This window comes from Juglans microcarpa x Juglans regia, chromosome 5D (assembly GCF_004785595.1).
Source record: "Juglans microcarpa x Juglans regia isolate MS1-56 chromosome 5D, Jm3101_v1.0, whole genome shotgun sequence".
NCBI lineage: Eukaryota > Viridiplantae > Streptophyta > Magnoliopsida > Fagales > Juglandaceae > Juglans > Juglans microcarpa x Juglans regia.
In genome coordinates, this window is record NC_054602.1 from 6,986,522 (window position 1) to 7,005,080 (window position 18,559).

At 35.2% G+C, this 18,559-nt stretch overlaps 2 protein-coding genes and 1 long non-coding RNA gene across 3 annotated transcripts; 2 read left to right on the plus strand and 1 right to left on the minus strand.

Annotated features, from left to right (window-relative positions):
* The first annotated feature begins 1,273 nt into the window (after nucleotides 1-1,273).
* LOC121264829 (thioredoxin O2, mitochondrial-like) lies at nucleotides 1,274-6,437 on the plus strand. The gene is made up of 8 exons (XM_041168133.1): nucleotides 1,274-1,367; nucleotides 1,439-1,537; nucleotides 2,793-2,858; nucleotides 3,044-3,094; nucleotides 3,240-3,319; nucleotides 4,358-4,402; nucleotides 5,594-5,688; nucleotides 6,211-6,437. Exons 1-8 carry the CDS (start codon nucleotides 1,274-1,276, stop codon nucleotides 6,218-6,220), a joined length of 540 nt encoding a protein of 179 aa, XP_041024067.1. The 3' UTR covers nucleotides 6,221-6,437.
* A 735-nt stretch (nucleotides 6,438-7,172) lies between these two features.
* LOC121265574 (phenylalanine--tRNA ligase, chloroplastic/mitochondrial) lies at nucleotides 7,173-13,713 on the plus strand. Its single transcript, XM_041169252.1, has 10 exons — nucleotides 7,173-7,461; nucleotides 8,056-8,246; nucleotides 8,631-8,837; nucleotides 8,926-9,043; nucleotides 9,540-9,616; nucleotides 12,071-12,250; nucleotides 12,419-12,463; nucleotides 12,739-12,843; nucleotides 13,214-13,327; nucleotides 13,440-13,713. The coding sequence occupies exons 1-10, from the start codon at nucleotides 7,260-7,262 to the stop codon at nucleotides 13,488-13,490; spliced, it is 1,290 nt and encodes a 429-aa protein (XP_041025186.1). The 5' UTR covers nucleotides 7,173-7,259; the 3' UTR covers nucleotides 13,491-13,713.
* On the minus strand, nucleotides 10,615-10,789 carry LOC121265575. Its single transcript, XR_005940696.1, has 2 exons — nucleotides 10,709-10,789; nucleotides 10,615-10,673 (listed from the first exon to the last, which is right to left on the minus strand). It is a non-coding gene; the product is annotated as an uncharacterized LOC121265575 (long non-coding RNA).
* Nucleotides 13,714-18,559: the final 4,846 nt, after the last annotated feature.

An 18,559-nucleotide genomic window follows, 5' to 3' on the forward strand; every position in this document is an offset into this window, starting at 1 on the left:
AAATTGGCGAGAAAGTTGGAGGTTGCCATCGCCTTTTACCTTGGCATTGATTTTGGTATCCGTTAAAAAGGAGCATGGAAAATGGACGAAATTCTCTGGAAAGCAATACTTTTTGTGAGAAAAAAATTAGTTGGAAGATGACACATTTTCCACTCGCAAGCAACGGGGGAAAAAATAGTGTTCCACTGACTGAAGCAATCCTCCCACCCAATCTTGCAGGGAAGATAGAAGGATGTGGCAGCCACGTGGGAATTCACTTCAAAGTCTACATTGGGCTTTTTTTTTATATTGATAAATAATATTTTCAATTATAAAATATACGAATACTATTGTACACTCATTTAAAAAAAATTAGTAAATATAGAATTTATATAAAAAAAATTAATATTTTAATAATTAACTTTTTTTTTTTAAAGGAATGCGCGTCGTTTGCACAACTCATGACTGTATCCAGTATTACTCATATGATTTTATCTCATCTCATCCCATTTTAAAATTTCTCATCTCATTTCTTTCCTAAACATCATTCAAACATAAATACCTTTCAATTTTAAATCTTTAATTTTTTTCATTTAATCATTACCCAATCATTACAGCTTTATAAACTTTCAAACAAAACATAAAAAATAATTTAATTTTTTCACATCCCCAAACAAAAAATAATATTATAAAGTTATATTATAAAAATATTTTAAATTTATAATATTTTTATTCAATTTTTTCTCTCTCATTTTCTAAAACCTAATAAAACATCTTAATTTAAACCATTTCACTACTAAGCCAAAAATTCATAAACCATCTTATAAATCATTGATCTAATTTGAACACCTCCCTCCCCTCCCCGCTCTATGTATATACCTAATATACAAGGTCGATAAAAACTATTTTTTATTTTTATCCGAATTTTTTAATTTTCTTAAATTAAAAATTTTCAATATTTTGAAAAATAAATTATAGTATTTATATATTGTAATAAGATATTAATTTAAAGAGATATTAATTTAAAGATAGTGAATTACTATTTTCCTATCAGTTGGGACTAAAAATTACATTTCCAACGGTTTTTCTTTTCACCACGAGAATGGGCCTTGATTTTATAGCCGAAAGAATTGGGACAACCAACGAGCAGCCCGATATCTTTTTACGGCCCGTTTGTCTCCGGCAAAAATAAAATCGAAAGAAAATGCTCCCTCTCGCTAAAACCCTAATCAATAGTCACAAATTTCTGACTCTGAAAGACCAGAGACAGTTGAGAGGGAGAGAGTAGAGGAAAATGGCGAGAAGTTCAATTCTTCGCTCCCAAGTTCTGCGCCAAGCACTTGGCAGCAACAAGCTTAGCCCAGCAGTATCTTGTAATCTTAGTTCTGGTAATTCTAGTTCCTACGAAGCCCTACTATCACCGAATCCAACCCCATCACTCTCGCATCCGAGTCCTTCTAAACCCTTCTCCTCCATCTTGTCCAATCCCCCACCGCCACAGGATTTCGCTTTTCGAAGCTTCCATTCCTGCTATCCCGACCCTTTTCGTCTTCCTCAGGTACCTGCGTTTGTACAATGCGTTCTGTTTTTCTTCTTAATTGGTTAGCTTGTGTTTATATGCACATATTCTTTTGCTTTTACCAAATCTGTATTTATTCGTTCCTATGCCCGCCCGCCCGCACACTAACACCCCCTTTTATATGATCCGGCTCAAGTTATACTTTGCTAGACCCATTGTTGAATTACAGGTTCTCATCCTGCTCCCGAAGAAGATGATCGTATTGAACAGTAAAATAAACTCAATATATGTAATATTTGGCATGCATTATAAATGTGCCAAAGGCGTTTGATCATATTGGAGTTGACAAATATTAATATGATGACAAGTGTAACACCGGTTATAACTTTAATGCAAACCATACATAGTACATACAAAGGGGATTCAGCTGTTAATACTTAGTATTTTCTATCATTCGGTTGAGATTAGAGAAATAAAAAGTGTTGGTTGTACCGGAAGTGGCATTGGTGGGTGGTCTGACCAAAGTTGTGGTAGGAGTTGGTGGGGATTTTGCTAGATGTTTTGATGATCATGAGAGAACTTTGGCTGAGCTTAAAGCTTTCTTTTTTAAGTCATTGTTCCTATGGGCGGGGGCTATAGTTTGTAACGGATCTAGTATCCATGTTCTTCTCCTTTCTATTGTAACCTCTAGCTAGGCATTTTTCATGTATACTTTACCTGGGCCTTGCCTAGTTCTATGAATACAATATCTTTGATTACTTATAAAAAAAAAAGGAGTTGGTGGGGATTTTTTTTTTGGGCGCGGGGGGGGCGGGGGGGGGGGTGGTTGCGCCTGGGAGAAGGGAGGTGATATTGGTTGCAGTGCGGGTGAGTGGGAATGGAGGGGGAATGGCTTGGTGTCAGTGCAGAGGAAGGTGTGAAGAGATGGCTAGTGTAAAGAGATACTGTGGATACAGAAACAATGGTAGCCGTATTACATAATAGATGTTTTGCTCAAATTCCTATATATGTCAATGTGTTTGATATTTTTTTATTCCCATGAATTGATTTTTTGTTGTTGTTTTATTGATGTTTGGAACCGCTAATTTTGCTTCAGTAGTGGTTTCTTCCACATTTCCTTCTCTCACACACTTGGGACCCATCGTGTGAGTGAATGGTGTGGAATCAACCATGATGGGAGTGGAAAGAGCATTTCTCTTGATATAGCTGTGTGTTTTACCGAGAAATATTTTTTATCCAATAATAATCCGACATCATCTTTATATCATATGCCAAATCAATGATTTGATTTCAGGTCCATCCAACATTCTTCTTATTAAGTCGGAAAATGAATTCAATAGTATGCTTGGCAAGGTTCAAGGTATATACATTCCTCTTGTATATTTTTTCCACACAACAGATTTCTCACTTGTAAAAAAGTTTTATACAAAAATTAGATAAAACAGAGACAAAAATCCTTTTGCATATGTATTCTTTGTTTGAAAAAATTGTGTTGCTTAGTTCCTAGAAAGCTTATGCAATTTTTTGCTATAATTTTTGTGGCAGATGAATCTTTGCCGGCGGTTTTCTATTTCACTGCAGTCTGGTGTGGACCTTGTAAGTTTCTAATTATTTAGGTTGATTAGTAAATAATTTGAATTAAAAGGTGCTTTATTATCTGATTGCACTCCTAGCTCTTTCTTTTTTCTTTTTTTAATTCCTCTTTCATTGAATTGAATGATGGGATATCCTTATTGTGCAGGCAGGTTCATATCTCCTCTCATTGAAGAGTTTAGTGAGAAATACCCTCACGTGAAGACATATAAGATTGACATTGACCAGGTAGGAAGGGGTTTTGGTACTGGGATGTTTTCTTTTCCATTTTTGGTTAATTTGCTTGGAAGTTGGAATCGTCGTGTTCATCATACAATGTTTGTATAAAGTCTTATGTTGACAAAAAATAATTTCAAGTCTGAAATGCAGGTATTTTGGTTTTGATGTCATGATTGAAACCTTGTTATTATAGCAATTTTGGAAACATTAGTTAAGCAATTGTTGGTTTCATTTTTTTTTTCAATATTTTACCTTTTTACTATATTTTATTTTTTATAAGAAAGTTCACTCTATCCCTTTCTTCTTATTTTTCTTTTTTGTAACTAATCATTCCATCGTAAGGTAAAGCTTTTGTGGTTCTTTCATATCATTTTGAGTGGAAAAAGAATTTGAGTATCTATAGATATCGTACTTATAAAAAAGGAAGGATCTGTAGATATCCATCACAAGCTCAGCAAAAGCTTCAATGTCTTAAACTTGAAGTGCAAGCTCAAATAGTTTTTAATCTATCATGCTGCCAAGAAATGAAGTATTTCTAGATGTAAAGTTCTCCTAAAACAAATTATACAATGGTAAATACTTTGTCGGGCTGGGTAATACAAGGTCTTACCCTGTATCAACTCTCCTCCCTCTAGCCAAAAGGAAAAAGAAAAAGAAATGTTACAGCACTAAACATTTTTTGTCCTGAAAATTTCTTTTAATACTGTCGAAACTTAAAATGAACATGTGGAAATAATGTCATTGAGACTAGTCAACACTTGTTTTGAACAAGATTCCGTTGCTGGACAGAGAGTTGCTCACAAAATGAATTGGATCATTTTCAACCGAGCTTTGTATTGGAACTTCCATTTACCTTCCACTAGAATATCTGACAAAGCGATTGTATTACACCATGCTTTGCAATTTGCATGGCTGTATTGTATTGGAGTGCTATGTGCAACTTCCTCACTTAGGAGTGAAAATTCTTTATCATACCTTCTCATGCATAAAAGAGGCAGACTAATTCTTTGTTTTTTTAATAAGTAAGAAATCTTATTTAATTTGCAGGAAGGACTTGGAAGCGTATTGAGCAAGTTACAAATTACCTCTGTGGTAAACGACTTGATCTTTCATTTCTGCTTTGTGTCCTTATGCCTTTATGTGACTCCACAGTCAAATTTATGCCGTGTGCCTTATGTTCTTTAATTTTATTATGGACAACATTCTCTTTCTGTGAAATTGTACTTCCTGTGCCCTAAGTTCCATCTTATCAAAAGACTCAGTAACTGAGTATGTCCTCAATAAATGGTTTTCTGTTATTTAAATTATTTTGAATTAGTGCATGGAGTGGAGAGTTTTTTTTTTTTGGGGAGAGCAAATAGTGCAACATGATGCTTATTCACAATAAAAACTTTGTTTTGTTTTTTTTTTTTTTTTCTGTTTTTTATGTGATATCATTTTCTAAAATGTGAGAAAGTTCTTGTACATGTAATAGAACAATCCCCTATGTAATTTATCACTAAAAATATAAATAAATACACTATGCAATTGTTTTTATGGTTCCAGCAAGAATTATAGGCACCTTTAGAAAACAATTCTCAATGTAATTGCTCACCCCAAAAAAGGAAATACTCCGTTTTTATGGTTATGGCAGGAATTATAGACACCGTTAGAACTTTTGGAAATATTGAGTTTTGGGGATTGGCTAACAAGTAAAAATTACTCTGTTTTGATCCGCCGTTGTCTTGTCAATCGTAGTCCACAATACCCCGTCACCAACTTTGGAGCCCCAAGCCCTCAAGCAAAAGCAGTCCAGCTTGTATGGCATCCATAATTGAGCGACTGATTTGGCCTGTCCACCCATGGCTCAATGTGCTGTGCTGCCCATGAGCATGCCAAACACACTGGCATCTACATCTCTAAAATGTTGAAAATGACTCTCTTTATATAAAAAAAATTAACTAAAGACGAGAGATTAGGGTTTGTTGGCCAAATTCTATATGATTAAGATGAAGTTTTTCCTGACGACAAGAATGGGGAGGACATATAATCTAATTGTGGGCTTAAAAAGTTGTGGTCCAATATAATTTGTATGAAATTTTGAGTGTTTATACTTGGAACGTGTTTGTGTATTGATGTTATATCGAATCTGTGTGATGTGGATGTGTCATATGGGTTTAACCGGGTGGAAGGCATGCTCCTTTGCATAGTATCTGAGATCCCTCATCATCAAAATGTTCGTGTATTCATGTAAACATGTGTGTTACAAAGCTGAGATATTTATTTTTTATACTTTTGCTACAGCCAACGCTCCATTTTTTTAAAAAGGGGATAAAGGCTGCTGAAGTAATTGGCGCTGATGTGGCTCGCTTGAAGGATACGATGGAGAAACTCTACAAGTAATTCATTGCCGATCTACTTGACATCATCTTTATGCCTTTTGTGTTTTTGGTAATAGGGTAAACATATTTGGTGCTTTTTTAAATTGGGTCTTGCATGGTTCTCATATGGACCTAAAATGGTCTACTCAAGTGCTTTTAACTGCATGTTTAAGAAAAAGGAAAATAAAAGGTTCTGTTTAGATGTGTTTGATAATAAAGGTGGCATCAAATGTGGTTTTAACTCTTATTTTTCCCAAAGAATCAGATAACTTAGATTGTTGTTGGGTTAATCATAGAACATGTTGAATCTCCTGTGTTTTGCATCAAAGCTTTGACCACTGTAAAATTTGACACCTATTCAAATTTAAGAGTTATGCGATGTTTGAAATTTAAAATTTGCTTGCCACTTGATGTATAAGTGGTAAGAGCATGAATTGAATGAGATGCTTTTTCAATTAGAGGTATTGTCCATGCTGTCTTAGTTCTAATTGTAAATTTTGGAATTTTGGCTGAGTGATTAGTTTGTCTTATTTTTGGCAGGACTGACTGAGGATACCAGAGGGAATGGATGGCAGAGGATGTATAATTTGATGTCTTAATAACCTTTTAAAGTAAATTCAAGAAATTAATGAGATCGCTCGGGGTAATATTATAAAAGAAAAAAAAAAATGTACTTGGTCGGTCAGGTTCACTTGTGTTTTTGGCCAATGAGGCAAGTTCGTGTAGTAATCGTTTTATCAGTAGAATGTTGCATAAGAATTTCGTCTGAGCAGAGAACAGAAGGAATATATGAAAAAAGAGCTGATGGCAGAGGAAAAACTAACTAACTTTGCCTCATTTTCGTTTATGTATATTTATGGATTTCTGTCTCGTAACGCACCCTTTGAAGCTGGACTATCTGCATCAGGTACTCCTATCTTAGATCTTGTTAAAAGAACTTTATGTCTTGTAAGAGACAGAAATATCGGTCAGTTAATCTTCTTTTTATCCTTATTATATGATCTTTTTTCTTGAAAACCTTTTTGGGCAGTTATAACTTATAAGTCTGTAGATCAATGTCAACTTCGTAATTGAATCGGGAAAATAAGAGCGTCAAGGAAAAAAAAAAAAAAAAAGGTTGAGCTGGGAATCTGGGATGGTGGAACCATATTAATGACTATAAATAAATACACAAAATATTTGTCAAGTTTAATAACAGGAATTTTCACTGAAATCTTGTTTGCCAAATAGATTTATCAATGGAAATTCGTATTTACGAAAGAGAAATATTTTAGTCATAAAAAATTTATATAAAAGTAAATTAATAAATTAATATTATTTAATATAGTACGTTAAATTATAAAATTATTTTTATTATAAAATAGATTTAACAGTTTACAAATTTACATACAAATTTATTTATTGTGTACTCTTGTGTACGTAGTAGCACTTGCAATTAAACCCGCCCAAAGAGAAAAACTTGACCCGCTCAATCTGGATTGGCCGACCCGCTCAATCTGTACGCGACCTTAAACGCTGCTAAGAGAATGCTGAACCGCAAATCCGAAGAGAGTATTATCAGAGACCCTTTTCTCGTGTGAAGAGCGTCAATGGCCGTGCCACTTGCTCAGACTACTCTCTTGTTCAGAACTTCACTCCTTCTCTCCAAAAATGCCCTCAGAAGCTTCACCTCTTGCATTCCTCCCTCATCCTCTTCTTCCTCTTATTCTTCCTCTGAGCTTCACCGCAAGAAATGGAGGCAACCAGTGGCCTCGGTGCTCGAATTTGGTGGAGTCAAGATCGGTCGAGAAGGTAACTTATCCTCTTTCAGAAAGTTTATAATTTTTCGGTCGGGGTTGGTCCAAAATTATGAACCTTTTCGCTTAATCTATATTGGGTATCCTGCGCATTTTCAAATTCTGCACTGTCTGAACTGGTTTATTGTTACTTTATTTTCCTTATCTGTAAATTCTGTGCTAAGGCTGTACGGTTGTAGTTTCTGTATTCCGTGAGCATTTTTACCATTTGAGTTGGTGTAGTTTTCCTTGTTATCCTGTTACGAGATTGCGTGCAGTACGGGGCGATTTATTTTTTCTTATTCTGTTGGATGTACTCCTGTGTCAAACGTTATGTTAGTCTCGGATTTTGTTAGGACGAATTTCTGAGTTGATTGCCCTGGTCACAATTTGAAAATGCAATTTCTTCAAGAAGTAGACCTCAACTTTATGTCGTTTTGGCTGCTATACTGCTGAACTTCCATTTCTGAGGATTGTGGGTGAGTCTGAAAACCATTACCAGTGTGCAAACAACTTCCATACCTGTTGGATTTATACGGCCAGTGTACTGTTTTGGTTATCTACGCATAAATTCACCTTGGGTTGATATCTTGGGATAATGGATGTGCAGATGTGGTAAGGGATGATCCCACAAACAATGTCCCGGATTCAATTTTTTCAAGACTCGGAATGCAACTTCATAGAAGGGATCAGCATCCGATTGGGATTCTGAAGAATGCAATATATGAGTATTTTGATACCAGTTATTCAAATACGTTTGATAAGTTTGATAATCTCTGCCCAATTGTATCTGTAAAACAGGTATTTATGCAAATCGTTATAATGTTTCATCACAAATTGCATGTTTATGATGGCTCTCTCTTTAGCTGGTGCTGCTCATATGATGACAAGATTTGCAACTAAGAATCATCACGTAGATTTTACGGCTTGTATTCCACTTATTTGTTTTGGAAAATGATGAAATATATATTCATAAAACTTCTGGTTTCCTGCAAGATTGGACTCCCCCTCCCCCAGATTGCTTCAAATGCATGGCTTTCATGTGCTAATCGGAATCTCCTGAACTTTACAATGATTTCATACTCCTATTTTATTGTGACATGTTTTGAATTATTCTCTCTCTCTCTCTCTCTCTCTCTGGTTTTCTATTTTCTATTTTTGTGATGGTAAGTGTACTTCTTGCAGAACTTTGATGATGTCTTGGTTCCTGCTGATCATGTAAGCAGGAGTTATAACGACACATACTATATTGACTCTCAAACTGTTTTGAGGTGTCATACAAGTGCACATCAGGCAGAACTATTGAGAAAAGGACACACTCATTTTCTTGTAACAGGAGATGTGTACCGTAGGGATTCCATCGACTCAACTCATTACCCCGTGTTTCATCAGGTTTCTAATCTTTGGTTCTAACAATTAGAATTATATATCAAAGTTTCTTCTTCATTGTGTTTGATGAATCTGTTTTGTGGATATATAGATGGAAGGTGTTCGTGTGTTTCAACCGGATGAGTGGGAGGCATCTGGCATAGATGCCACATCTTATGCAGCCGAGGACTTGAAGAAGTGTCTTGAGGGCTTAGCACGTCATCTATTTGGTAAACTTAAGAGTACCTTTCTGAGCAAATGCTTACAGTATAATATCAGTTGCCACCATGGTTTCCTTGGCTTTATTCTCATGCTTTCCTTGTATCTTCTTCCCCATCTAGAAAGGTGTTCTTTTGTACACTCCCTCTGTACTTGGATTGCGCCTTTTGCACCTTTAATCAAGCATTATTACTTCTAAAAAATCAGTTGCCTCCATGGTGTACGCTCTTAGTACTATAAAATAATTGAAGTTTGAAAAAAACGAAATAATTTGGACGGAATTTGAGTTTATTTTAGGTGAGAAAAGCCAGCAAAAGTTTTTTTTGGGAGAAAAATTAAATCAATGCAGGAAAACTATTTTTAAGTGTTTAATTCCTTGATCTTCTAATAATTCTTTATACTTCCTTAAAACTCTAATAATTCTTTATAATTTCTGTTCTTAGGCTTGATGTTTATTTTGTAGAATGCGTTTGGACCCTGTGATTTAAAATTTGCTAAAATTATCAGGTGCTGTGGAAATGCGCTGGATTGATGCTTATTTCCCATTCACCAATCCGTCATTTGAACTTGAGATATACTTTAAGGTATGCCGTTCTATAACCTTATACTGCCTTTCTGAAGAACTCTGCTCGTTTCTTCTGTACTGTTCCTTCCGTTATGGCCATTTCATTAAAATATTTTCTTTTCAATCTGAAAATGCCAGAAAATAAAAAAGTAGTATAAACTCTTCTTTTATCCAAGGGTCTTTCTGATTTTCTTGTGTTGCAAAAATTTAATAATCAAGTACTGATATGACATCTGACATGTGGTTATGCCAATAAATGATATAAAAGATGAAAAATATGACAGTAACATAAACAGCAGAAGATTAAGTAGCTTAAATGATATGGTCTTAGTCTTGGTGGTATGTTCCCTTCAGGTCTAAAGTTCAAATCCTCTTGGGTGCAAATAATTTTTAGGGGCCATCAGACTGGGAAAACATTTCCTTGAATTACCTGAGGTGCACTTGCGGAAAACTTCTTGACTAGGGCCTGTGCACCCTCGGGATTAGTCGGAACTTTTTTCTCGGATATCTGGTGCCAATAAAAAAAAAAAAAAATGATATGAGTTCTGTTTCTCCAGATTTGATATACAGTAACAGTCTCCGATGGGTTCCAACCCCATTTATGTCCTTTTTCAGTTGAACATACATGTATTACACCCCTTTCCCATGGGTTAATTTACCATATTGTACACAAACAAAAGAGTATTGCATTTATTGTTATAATGTATATTTCTAATAATGTTGGATGCTTGTGGGTTCCAGCTAAAGGCAGATGCATGCGAACTCAGACATAGACGTGTTAGTGCACATTTGTGTTGTACACTGTAATTTAGAACGGATATAAAGCCATGCCCTTCTTTCTAGCTTGGGGATTCAGAAAACTTGTACCACAGGTTGGGGCACAAATGTCAATTTCTGCAGCTTAGCCTGATACTCATGATTTCAGAAAATTTTCTTTTCCTTTTCCTGCTAGTAAAAAATCAGCCTGCTCATGTCTTGATGTGGCACAATAGGGTTATTAATGTGAGATCACTAATCTTTCCTGGCTTTTGACTAAAGTAGCCAGCCGCAATATGTTGTATTGAATAAAGTACAACCTTTACTTATAAAAAAAATAAAAATAAAGTACAACCTGCATTGGTGCACCTGGTGCTGCTTGGATCCGTACATCCCCTTATATCTGTGGGAACAAATAAGCTGTAGGAGGATGTTTTTTTTTTTTTATAAGTAACTGTAGGAGGATGTTTGATAGTTCAACCGTATACATTGGTGCTTCAGAGTGCTAAGTGATTACATTAGTCTATGTGATAACCTGGTGTAAAGAAATCTCAAATGAACTAAATCTTGATTCCAACTAAATTGCAGTCAGCTATATGCATCCTCTTTTCTGCTAACTGTGGTGTTAAAATGTATCTGTTTTGCCATTCTATTGTGATAAGGTCATAGGCTCTATAATTCTAGCTTGGCTATTTTTTTTAAGCAGTCCAATTCGAGCTAACTGTTGCCTATAAGTTCTAAGGAAAGCATTATTGCGACAATTAAGATAACTTTGTAATTTCTATCTTGATTTTAGAGGCTTTGATATAATTATTTTGTATCAATGAATATTTCATTTTCATTTCTTGAAGGCCAAGAGCTTTAGTTACAGGTCTTGATTAGATCTTATCAAGAAGTTCCTCATAGAGCAATAAAACATTATCGGCGCCACACGTGCATGTTTATTTTTTGGGGCATTTAGGAAGGTGTATTTTTGCAGTAATTTTGAAGAATCGCCATTTCTAGGCACTAAGGCTTATGGGCATTTGCTAGCTGACCAGGGACCATAAATCTATTTACTCTATAATTTGCTTGGGTCCACTGTTGAAGTGATTGCTTGAGCTGGTACCAGCTGTATTGTCACATACTATTTGGACAGAACTGTTCATCTATTTCATGAAAAATAGGAAATAGTCGCGAGGCATTGTTGCTTCTTCTGAAAGGTCAGGCCACGGGAGATCTTTGGGGGCAGTTGTAGAAGTCAAGTTTCTTTAAATGGTTCCATTTGAACCATTGGTGATTGCCTTTTCTTATTCTTTTTACTGTTGCTAAGACTTATATTCATTCTCTTACTTGGAAAAAAAGACCTTTGAAGCATTAACAAATTGGCACCTGACCTAAATAAAGGATTAAAGTCTTGCAGTTACTGAATTACAATGTCTTATACTTAGCTTGGTTTCTGCTTAATTTATTGAGCATTTTAAGCAATATATATTTTTTAGCTAAACTCAACTGTGGTTTAATCCCAAATCCGAACTAAATATGGGTCAGCTCTATGTCTAAGCTAACTTGTTGAGTTGGAAAATAATTTTGTGGCCACATAATGTATTTTGAAAGTAATGGCTATTATTTGTATAGATTTTGCCATATCATTGAATGTATACTCTATCGCTACTGTTTTATTTTTTCTTTATGCACTGCATATAATTAAGCATCCCATGCCCAATATTATGTTCAGGAGAAATGGCTGGAGGTTTTGGGTTGTGGTGTGATGGAACAAGAAATCTTAAAGAGAGCTGGCAGAGTGAATAATGTTGCCTGGGCTTTTGGCCTTGGCTTGGAGCGATTGGCAATGGTTCTATTTGACATACCAGATATCCGACTTTTCTGGTCAAATGATGAACGATTTACCTCGCAGGTCTTTCCTGAATCCATCAAATGAAAATGTTTTATGGTTTTCCTCTCCCCTGATGCTCTGTTAGTTTGTGAATTAAAGTCTTCTTTAGAATTTAAATATCGGAATCCCTGATTGCATACTTGGTATCCATAAGACTTGAGTACCTAATTTAGAGCTTTTAGCTTACAGTTTTCCAAGGGCCAGCTGGGAATCAAATTCAAGCCATTTTCAAAGGTATTATTGACTTTTTTTTCCTTCGGTATCTAATTGAAAACTTTTTGACAGAAGTGTCCTTGTTTATGAGGAAAGGTGCTACAATATTGTTTTTGTTTTTATATTGCTTTGTGCATCATGTGCATGGAGTTCTTTCAGTAAACAAAATTTACATGTGATTCTTTTGTTTACTTTCTAACTAGGTTCTAGGCATCTTACTACTTGTCAGAAAAGGGGGTTCTATACATCTAATGCTACTTGTAAACACATTTTGAAATTATTGTATTCTTTTGCAGTTTCCTCCTTGTTACAAAGATATGAGCTTTTGGATCAATGAATCGTTCACCGAAAACAATTTATGTGAGATTGTCAGAGGAGTTGCTGGAGATCTTGCTGAGGAGGTATGTCTTTAGATGTCATTCCTAGCAAAAACTTTCTACGACTCTAGACCTAGTTAGCAATTGCAGGGGCTGGAATGGATGTGAAATCAAGCTAAATGTGAAATTTAATATATTCTCTTAAGACCTACCAAGCCATTAGATACCATGGGCAAGTTGGGAATTATTTTATGTCCATCTCTATACTCTTTGAAATTAGTAAATGTAATGCTTTCATTAGTCCTTTAACCTTGTTCCCCAAAGGACTCCAGAGCATAGCTTAATATTGGTGTCTTGAGGGAGGAATGGATCTTATACTCGGATAAATTTCTTCTCAGCCAAAATTGAAATTTGGCCCCGAAGCTTGTCATCAAACCACATTTTTGACTCTCAGGTGCTTTTGATAGACAATTTCACCAACAAGAAAGGAATGACCAGTCATTGTTATAGGATTGCATATCGATCCATGGAACGTTCACTCACAGATGAGGAAATTAATGAGTTGCAGGTATTATGATATAGTTTGCAGACATTTCCTCTTGTTTGGTATGTTTATAGTGAAGATGACTAATAATCTTACCAAAAAAAAAACCTCAAACTATATGTAATTTTGGATGCAGTGGAATGTGAGGGACCAGGTGCAGAGCAAGCTGAATGTTGTTATCAGATGAGCGTTCCTGATGCATTGTGCAGCTTATATCATGTATATTTCCTCATACCACATTGCTAATTTACAGCTTTTACTGTATTCTTTAGTCGTGATTTTGCTTTGCAATACACAATTTTGAGTCAATAATGACAAGCAAAGCACCCCCATAGAGTGAAGGGGACCTGAAATTCCACAATCAACAATTTTGTTTTAGTATTTTTAAATTTCTAAGAGCCATTATCTCATGAGTTTGGTTGCAATCACCTTTTTCGAGACAAAAGCGCTTATTTGGAACCATTTTGTGATTTCACGTGTGGCCTCTCTATTAACTGTGGGGCAAGTTGACGAAACTTTTATAATGGACCATTACAACTCTGTAATTGCAGTGTTTTCCACTTCTCTGCCCATTTTTCCCAGTTCTCTAATGCGAGTAAAAGCTTTTCTTTCGACCAGATCAAATCTGGGGCTGAGTAATCTGTAATTCAGCAGCCTCAAGGCCCTCAAGTCCGCGCCACACATGCACACGTCATTGCATCATTTGGGTTCTTCGCTTCTTTTGACGTCTATTTCTTACCTTTTCCTTCATTTGAAGGAGATTGGATCTCTTTAAGCGGGAGCCACCATTGACGTATGCACATCTATCCGGAATTCTCATCAACTGCCTTATTTCAGACAACCTTAGTGCACATTTTATTGCTGTTGGATATTCTTCCAGTAGTCAAAACAACCTTCAAGATGACTTCTTTCTTGACCTAAATATAAAATCCGGCCCACTCCATCCCCCCCCCCCCCCCCCCCCCCCCCCCCCCCCCCCCCCCCCCCCCCCCCCCCCCCCCCCCCGCAACTCCCTTTTTTTTTTTTTTTAATCAGATTGTATGCAATGCATTGCTTGTTCTAGAGTGTTTGTCGGATCTCACTCCCTCTTTTTTATTTGGATCTGGCTCCTGTCCGATTATAAAATATAACTGGACATTTCCTGCTAGATTTGGAAGGCCAAGCCATCTTTACTTGCACTTCTTAATAATGAGTGGCTCACCTATCCTTCAATCTTCATGGATGCTTAACAGGAATTGTCCAATTATATTTATGAATGGATAGAGCCTAATTCCCCTTTTTTTTGTTTTTTTTATGGTTGATATGATTTGCTCATAGAAAAGAAGAACCAAAAAAAAAAAAAAAACTAATACGTAGTTCAGATTGGAGTGATTTTGGGCCTGATGGTATTGCTTTTGGGGTTTCTAATTTCCTGTTTTTTCGACTGGATCTGACTACATTTTTCCGCGAATGCACACATTTGAGTTAGCAGTCTGTATGAATGTCGAAGTTGTGACCAATGATTCCTTGGACAATGTTGTTCTTGCCACGATCATAAGAAAGGAAAAAAAATTCTATTCGATGGTAGCTGACTTAAGCATATGCCCCACTTTGTTGGTAGAAAATGGAAATACATCCTCTTTTTTTTTTTTTTTTGTTAGTTTAAGGCCCATTGACTTCGGCTACACAGTGACATAATCCCCCAACCCCCCAACCCCCCCCCGGCGGGGGTCAAGGACAGTGCTATTTATTTATTTTTCAATAATTTTTTAATATCCTTAATTATTAAGAAAAAAATACACAATTTCACTAATAGTTATTTTCTTAAATATTAAATAAAAAAATTAAACAATTGAGCGGTAACTTTGAGAGATTCTACTAGCATTTTCCTACTGTCAAATGGAATTCGATCGATTGCGGTTCTTTTGTGCAACAAGAAATTTTATACTTCCACCATACCATCAAAGTGCTTTCTTTGAACTTTCTGGCATCTAAAGATTGGACTGCTATTTGTAAGTGGTGATCATCCCTTGTGATCGTGACACCAATAACGAATATGTTTTAAGTATCGGTACTCGGGGGGAATTGTATTGTGAAAAAAGTAATGTTATACATCATACTTTTATCTTATTTTAATCATATCAAGTAATATATAGCACATTTATTATTATTAGATGATAAAAAAATATGTAATAAATAATTATTTAATAATAATAAATGTGTTATATCTTATTTAATAAGATGAAAATATAATAATAATATGGTGTATAGAATTTTTTAAAGAAGGGACATAAATTATAATATTGCCCTCAATATCATTGTAATTTGTTGCTATCATTAATGTTGTTCTTGGTTGGCACGATATTCTCCAGCCAAAATGTGAAAGTTAAAAGATGCCAACAGGCCTATAGCCCTGCTAGGAGTAGCTAGCAGTGGCGTATAGGGTCAAAGGAGAAGGATAGAAGCACAGAAGCCGAAGACCGTTGGGTCAAGGGATTGGGACAATGATAGGATCTGTAATATCTGAAACTGGGTCCATTTCCACCTCCTCCTTCGGCCTGTTGGGAAAAAGAAGGCAGGCTGTGATACTTAATGGCGCCCCCTCATGTCTTCCATTACTCACTGACGCATATCTGAATAAAATAAACGTAATTATATATTCACAATATTTTATATAATATATTATATAACAATATATTAAATAAGGTATATTTTTATAAAATTATATTATTTTTATAAAATAATTTATAAAAATATCTCATATTTAACATATTGTTATACAATATATTATACAAAATATCGTAAGTATATCATTTTCTATAAAATAATACGTTCATGTGAAGTTCAACAGTGTAATAGCACCAGAAAATTGTCCAGTTACTGCAAGGAAACAATGAAACTATATCTGCATTTTAAATATCTTCTGCCAATTCCAAGCTCGTGTTTTCGAGCTTCCCATTTTGTCATTGAAAATATATATATATATATATAATTTTTGGCTAATTCTTCTGATAATCAGAACAATTGTCTTCAACATTGGAAATTAGTGACTGGTTCAAGGGCAGTATAGTAACCGGGTGGTATGTTCAAAATATTGCCAACAATACGATCAGTACGAGTTTTTTGCTGGTAGGAAAGCTCCTTTTTTTTTTTTAACAAGGTGGGGAAAGAATATGAATTAATTATTTAGATAATGAGAAATTTGTATTACAAATAACTCACTATCTAAGCTATGCTCATGATAGTGACCGAACATGAAAAAAGAAAAATTATGATGTTGACAAAGAGAAAGAGATTGAGTTACCAAAGGTCAGAAAGAAGGTGACACTAGCCGCCGAGAGAAAGAGGGAGAGAGAGAGACATAGAGAGTTGAGAGAGGTAGGCCAATCCAGCCGTTCCAAGTTGGAAAAGGCTAGATGGAGGTGGTTGGGAGTCTGATAGGGATGGATGTCTCTGCTCTTTAACGCAAGAAGACTAGCTCTCTTTCTCTCTCTCTCTCGATTGCAGACATGCTCCAAGTCCGTCCCATCTATGTCCCCAATCCAACTCAGATTGCGGGGCATTGATGGCTATATATGGGACTGCTCGCTTTTTATTATCGCTTTTACGCACAGCATATCATTAATCATTAAGTAGGAAATTGAATAATCTTTCTTCTTCCTTTTTCTTTTTCTTGTTGCTGAATCTACCTTAAAAACACGCTTCATCATCCCCCATTTTGCCTTGGTTTCTCATTAATACTCATGTCCCTAACCGAAACAAAGGATAACCGAAACAAAATCCTTTGTTTCTCTGTACGTAATTATCTTTTAGTCATCAAAATGAAGCGAAGACCCACCCGTTGCAGAACTTGTTAAGTTCTTTCTCGTACAAATTTATGAGAGTTAACCTTATCACGATGATTTATTCATCAGGCCAGGGATGCAATGGCCGGTGATTGTCAGGTACTTTCCTTCCACCCTCATGTCTCGCACAGATTAAAAAAAGTAAAAGTTCAGAATATGTTCTTTTCTTCTTCGTTTTATTTAAGTATTAGGTGTGCTGGTGTGGGGTTGGTTTGAAGAATGGGACGTGACAAATTCGTGCAAAAACTAGGGTTACCCAATTCATACTACCTAGCTACCCAGTTTCATAAATCTACGTACACGCGCGCACATATATTCATGCATCATGTTTTTATTTACAAACTAGCTAACTTCACCAATTAAGCACAATTATCACGACGTTGAAGAGGAACATGCTAGTAATAATTAAAAGAGACCAATTTTAAGGGGAAAAAAAAAGAATATTAGGGAACATTCATCCGAAGAGAACATGATGTACTTAGTAATGCCCAAAAATATTAGAGAATATTAATTAGAATACTGTTGAATTTTCAAGTACTGTCGCCTTTACAATTAACCTTTCCCGCTGCATGCCTTCATTTTTAATTTCCTCTGATCTGGTACTTTACTATATATGTATGTTTATTTGTACATGACCGATCTCTTGATTAATGTAAAATAGCGCCAGGTAACCTTCGATATTTGAATAAATAAAGTATTCTCAAAATATTATTCAACTAATAATTGCTTGCTTTACATCGTCACTAGTCACAGATCTGTGAGAAGTGTGAGAATAGATAAAGTTTTCTAATCCGACGGGGTACGAATTTAAGAGTAATCTATATATGCAAGAGTTATGGAGAAGAAAAGACACTAAATACACACACGTATATATATATATATATATATAATTCTACGTACAATCGTGAAGTGCATAAATGTCGCGTAATTGTTTTAAAAAAGAGTGAAGTCTATTATTAAAAAATTAATTTTTTTATGTAGACTTTATATTTTTTTTTTATTTTTTAAAATGATTACGTCACGATTGTACAATTTATACACTATTATAAATATTTTTTCTCTAACTTTTTTTACAGATACATGAAAAAATTATATACTTCAGATATTAATAACTTTTATTGTGATTATAAGAATAACATCGTTGTACGATGATCAATTAATAGTGATATTTGTAATGAACAAATTCCTCGGAAGCAAGTAATTGCTACATAGGGCAAAATAAGGTATTTTCACCCAACGAGGACAAAAAAAGGTCAAAGATCAAAGGGATTTTCGCCTCAGGTTAAAACCAGGTTAATTAATTGGTACGGAAAGGGAAAGGGAAAGGGTAAAAGATCACCTGATTCACCTCTACCTCCTGTTACAATCCTGTTACATATATATATACTAAAATTGCAGGTCCATATAGACCAATATATATGGTAAAAGCGAT

Excerpts from the sequence above, each read along its gene's own strand:
- LOC121265574 (XM_041169252.1), top strand. The coding sequence starts at position 7,260 with ATGGCCGTGCCACTTGCTCAGACTACTCTCTTGTTCAGAACTTCACTC. Across the intron at positions 9,044-9,539 it reads CTTAGCACGTCATCTATTTG|GTGCTGTGGAAATGCGCTGG; the intron begins GTAAACTTAAGA and ends TAAAATTATCAG. Across the intron at positions 12,464-12,738 it reads AATTCAAGCCATTTTCAAAG|TTTCCTCCTTGTTACAAAGA; the intron begins GTATTATTGACT and ends ATTCTTTTGCAG.
- LOC121264829 (XM_041168133.1), top strand. The coding sequence starts at position 1,274 with ATGGCGAGAAGTTCAATTCTTCGCTCCCAAGTTCTGCGCCAAGCACTT. Across the intron at positions 1,368-1,438 it reads ATCTTGTAATCTTAGTTCTG|AAACCCTTCTCCTCCATCTT; the intron begins GTAATTCTAGTT and ends CCGAGTCCTTCT. Across the intron at positions 2,859-3,043 it reads TATGCTTGGCAAGGTTCAAG|ATGAATCTTTGCCGGCGGTT; the intron begins GTATATACATTC and ends TTTTTGTGGCAG.